Source organism: Lactuca sativa, chromosome 8 (assembly GCF_002870075.4).
Source record: "Lactuca sativa cultivar Salinas chromosome 8, Lsat_Salinas_v11, whole genome shotgun sequence".
Lineage (NCBI taxonomy): Eukaryota > Viridiplantae > Streptophyta > Magnoliopsida > Asterales > Asteraceae > Lactuca > Lactuca sativa.
Genome location: NC_056630.2, coordinates 311,624,270 through 311,628,354, shown reverse-complemented (window position 1 = coordinate 311,628,354; position 4,085 = coordinate 311,624,270). Strand labels below are relative to the sequence as shown.

Sequence of the window (4,085 nt, the reverse complement as noted above, 5' to 3'; positions counted from 1 at the left end):
TAGTTTCGTATTCGATTGTGCTTTGCAATGATAATCAATAAAGCTCATGGATAAACAATTCCAAATGTAGGTATCAATCTTCCAGGCCCAGTATTCTCGCATGGACAAATTTATGTTGCATTGTCGAGAGGGGTTTCACGTTACAATACAAAAGTATTAGTGAAACCTAACGAAAATTCTAAAGGTGATGGAGTTTATACAGCAAATGTGGTGTATAAGAAGTATTGCACGATTAATATTTTGTGCCGTTTTGACTGGTTTCTTTTTATTGGTTATTTGATATATCATGTAACAAATAACACCATAGTTTGATTATATTGTCTTCAACATGTAATTTCTTTTGGAACATAATATTTTTGTAAAGGAAAAATATCACGGAAAGAACCTATGTGCCCCGCAGCTTTGCGCGGGTACACTGCTAGTATATATATATATATATATATATATATATATATATATATATATATATATATATATATATATATATATATATATATATATATATTCCTTTCGTTGTCATTTTAATATACTTGTGTGTTGGATTGATAGTTGTTGTGTTACTTGTCTGATTGGTTAGAAAATCTCATGTAATCTTTTTGTTTCTAGTCTAGCTTTGTGCTAAAAAAATTTAAACCGTAAAAAGAATTCTATTCTTTTTTTGGTGAATGTTTTAGTAAAGTTATTGGTATTATTTGATTGACTTGTCAAAGTGACAAAAAATTTTACTCAAAATTATCTAATTATAAATAGAAAAATTCAAATTTGACATCTATAATAATTTTAAAATAAAAGTTGTCCGAATAAAAGATATAAAGATATAGTATGTCATGGTGTATTCTTTTTATATGTATAAAAAACAACACATTATGTCGTGTTTGGTTCACAATAATAAATAACCTATTTTTTTTTTTTTTTGGAACGACAAATCTAATCTATTCCTACACTACTTTTAAATCTCTACCTATGTCTCTCATGAGACTTGAACCCTCAATCTCAAGGAGGGAGGGCAACACCGGATACCGCTAGGCTAGAAGCCCTTTGAACATATAACATTCCATCTATAATTAGGTTATTAATAAATAACCTAATTATAGATGAAATGTTATATGGTTGGAAAAATATTCCATAAATCTTTTGTTCACAACATTCAATCTTTAGGAAAATCTTTTTAATGACATTAATATACCAATAATCAATAATATGATTACAATATATATAATATATATAATGATGAATAAATAATTAACAAATGTAAGCATGAAATTACTTTGTCAAGAGACTATCTCCTAATATGATCAATCTTTTATAGCTTGAATTAGAGTTTTCAATCCTAAAATCTACTTTGTATCACAGCTCGTACATTTGGTTCTCTTTTTGTACTTGCTACATTCAGCTACAAATCGGGTTCTCTTTTTTTGAGTTCCTTTTTTAATATGTTGGGCTACTGAAGTGGGCTAAAGAGCAGCATCTTTTCTTATGTTTTGGGCCGTGAAAATCAGTATTTTTGGGCCTTTTGGCTATTTATAAGAAAGTAAGAAACCACTAGATAGCATAATGGACACGAAATGTCTATTTAATTGATGAATTTTTGCTCTGTGAATGGCATGAAATGTTAATTTTGCCAGCCTAAATACACGAAACTAGTTACTTGCTAGTAGTAATAGTCGTAATGTTTGTTTTAACATATTTCGCCGTTTCCAATATTACAAAATAAACTAATATCTAAACCTTATTTTGGACCTCAAAGATACTCTTAAATGTGTGTTTTTAAACCTCTAGATCCTTTAATGTATGTTCTTCTAGTACAAAAAACACCTTAAATATAACACAAAAATATATATAATGTAGAATGGCATATGATAATCATAGTGGATGATGATTACAAGTCAAGATACAATGGAGTTAACGGTTTAAACACCTCTCTTCCCTTAGTTTCCACCAAGTCTAAATGCTTTTGAAGCAAATGCATATAAACTATCCAATCGCCATTCTTTTTTACACTCGGCATCGGCATAACATATCCAGTTTGCCCACCCCATGGAAAATGATACGACCCAAAATGTGGCTTACCCCATCCAAAGTCAATGTTTTCCACAGGAAACCGTTGACCAGATGACACGACTATAGCTTCACCTTCATTCTCTTCCATTTTCACGTATATCCTTGCACATATTGGCTCAGGTCGATGCAATTCAACCCAATCAATTAGTCCCCTAAAGTGTTCCTCAGTCATTGCAGGACTCATAAACTCATGCACCACGTCAGCAACTCGACTTAGTGACATTTTCTTAAGCTCATCACACTTCGCCTCACCATAAGGGACAGAAAGAACATTTCCAAAGTAGTTTTGCATTGAAAAAGATTTCGTATTTAGCCTTTCTCTCCCATCAACTACAACACCCATCTTGCATGTGGTAAACTCATCATCAGACTCTGCTATTATCTTCCATAGAAAGGAAATGAATGACACAAGCTTGCTTCTTTTAGGGGTTCCATTTGAACTTGAAATCGATTGAAGGTGATTGATATCTTTTGCATGGATGTAGTATATGCGACTTATGAGAGGATCAAGTGGCAAATGAGATGTTTGTGGAGGGATAGATGATATAGGGTGAAATAGGGTATTGTAGAACGTGTTCATTACAGGTGGACGCCTAGGGTTAACAACTGAACGTCTGAAAGATGGAAGACAAGAGATTTTTTTCGATTGAGCAATTTCAGCCCATGTAGTCAAGAACATGTTTATCGAGTATGCATCGGCTATTCGATGATCAAATGCGCATCCAACTACTAAACCTCCACACTTCAGCTCTGTGACCTATTTCATGCGATTAGACGAGATTAATTATGATAAATAACGTTGACCAGATGACCTTTTTTAAGTATAAAGAAATACTATTAATTATACCTGAACAGAAAGAACACCTTGTTTTTTAACTGGAACAAGTTTTCCTTCTACAGAATCATCGGGGTGATAGAAATCGATATTTTTAAGCTCCATATCAACATGGGCATGAATGAAATCCACACCACGGTTGTTACAGAGGAGCTCAGGTTCACCATCGTTGTTGTGAAGAATTTCTCCGGCAAACGGGTAAAACGGAGCTAACACTTGTGCGAGTGATTTTTTAATTATTTTGATGCTTTCTTCATGGGGAAGTGATTCCTTGTAGCAGAGAAAAACTCCGACGTCTAATGGCGGAAGAAGAAGGTCAAGGTTTGACATCGGTAGCCAGTGGTCTTGCACTGGCAATGCAGCCACGATGACGTCCGTTTGCTTCACGTCCACTGAGAGAATTCCACAAGAATCCATTGTTAGAGTAGTGAAAGAGAAGCTAAATATTGTTAGATGTATAGAAAATTTGGATGTGGAGCATGATAGCAAAAAGGATGGCTTATATAGGAAAATATTAGTCTTGATTAGTATTAATAACTAATAAATTATACTGATGGTGTGTCATTGATTGTCCCTCATTTCAACGACTATTTTTAACTTACATTTTGAACCTCTACTTGTTCCAAACAATAATTTGGATTGAACAATGGCTGCTCCCAATATTCAGCCCCTCCACTTTGCAATTAATATCCACCTCTATGGTGATGTGATGTTTTTTTTCTCTTTATATATATATATATATATATATATATATATATATATATATATATATATATATATATATATATATATATATATATATATATATATAAAAGATTGAAGGATAAAAGTTGAATGATCATTAAGCGGTTTAATGGATTTAATCTTTTATTTTTCAGTTAAATTTCAAATCAAATATAGAAATCCATTGAACTTTGTAGGGTTTAATGAAGTGTGGATGTTAAAGAGTATAGTTGAATAAAAAGTAAAATAATGATATGACACTGATGTGGCAAATCATTAAACTCCTTAGAGTTCAATGGATTGTGGATGCACTAACTTGATTTTACTAGAAAATATATAACGTTTATATTAAATGAACTTAAATCAACATAATTTTAACTTGATTATAATTACCAAGTTAATTTGTCTTAAAAAATCAACACGAAGAACGAAACCGAAGACGATTCTATGAAAATGAAAATGAGTC

General features: G+C 32.1%; 1 protein-coding gene across 2 annotated transcripts; it reads right to left on the bottom strand.

Moving 5' to 3' along the window:
- Positions 1 to 1,836: 1,836 nt before the first annotated feature.
- Positions 1,837 to 3,590, bottom strand: LOC111911093 (coniferyl alcohol acyltransferase). 2 transcript variants are annotated; one of them, XM_023906878.3, is made up of 3 exons: positions 3,499 to 3,590; positions 2,909 to 3,288; positions 1,837 to 2,818 (listed from the first exon to the last, which is right to left on the bottom strand). In XM_023906878.3, the coding sequence occupies exons 2-3, from the start codon at positions 3,224 to 3,226 to the stop codon at positions 1,880 to 1,882; spliced, it is 1,257 nt and encodes a 418-aa protein (XP_023762646.1). In that variant the 5' UTR covers positions 3,227 to 3,288; positions 3,499 to 3,590; the 3' UTR covers positions 1,837 to 1,879. The 2 variants fall into 2 exon arrangements, with proteins under 2 accessions (XP_023762646.1, XP_023762645.1); XM_023906877.3 differs by lacking the exon at positions 3,499 to 3,590 and having other exon boundaries at positions 2,909 to 3,383.
- Positions 3,591 to 4,085: the final 495 nt, after the last annotated feature.

Excerpts from the sequence above, each read along its gene's own strand:
- LOC111911093 (XM_023906877.3), bottom strand. The coding sequence starts at position 3,313 with ATGGATTCTTGTGGAATTCTCTCAGTGGACGTGAAGCAAACGGACGTC. Across the intron at positions 2,819-2,908 it reads AAGGTGTTCTTTCTGTTCAG|GTCACAGAGCTGAAGTGTGG; the intron begins GTATAATTAATA and ends CGCATGAAATAG.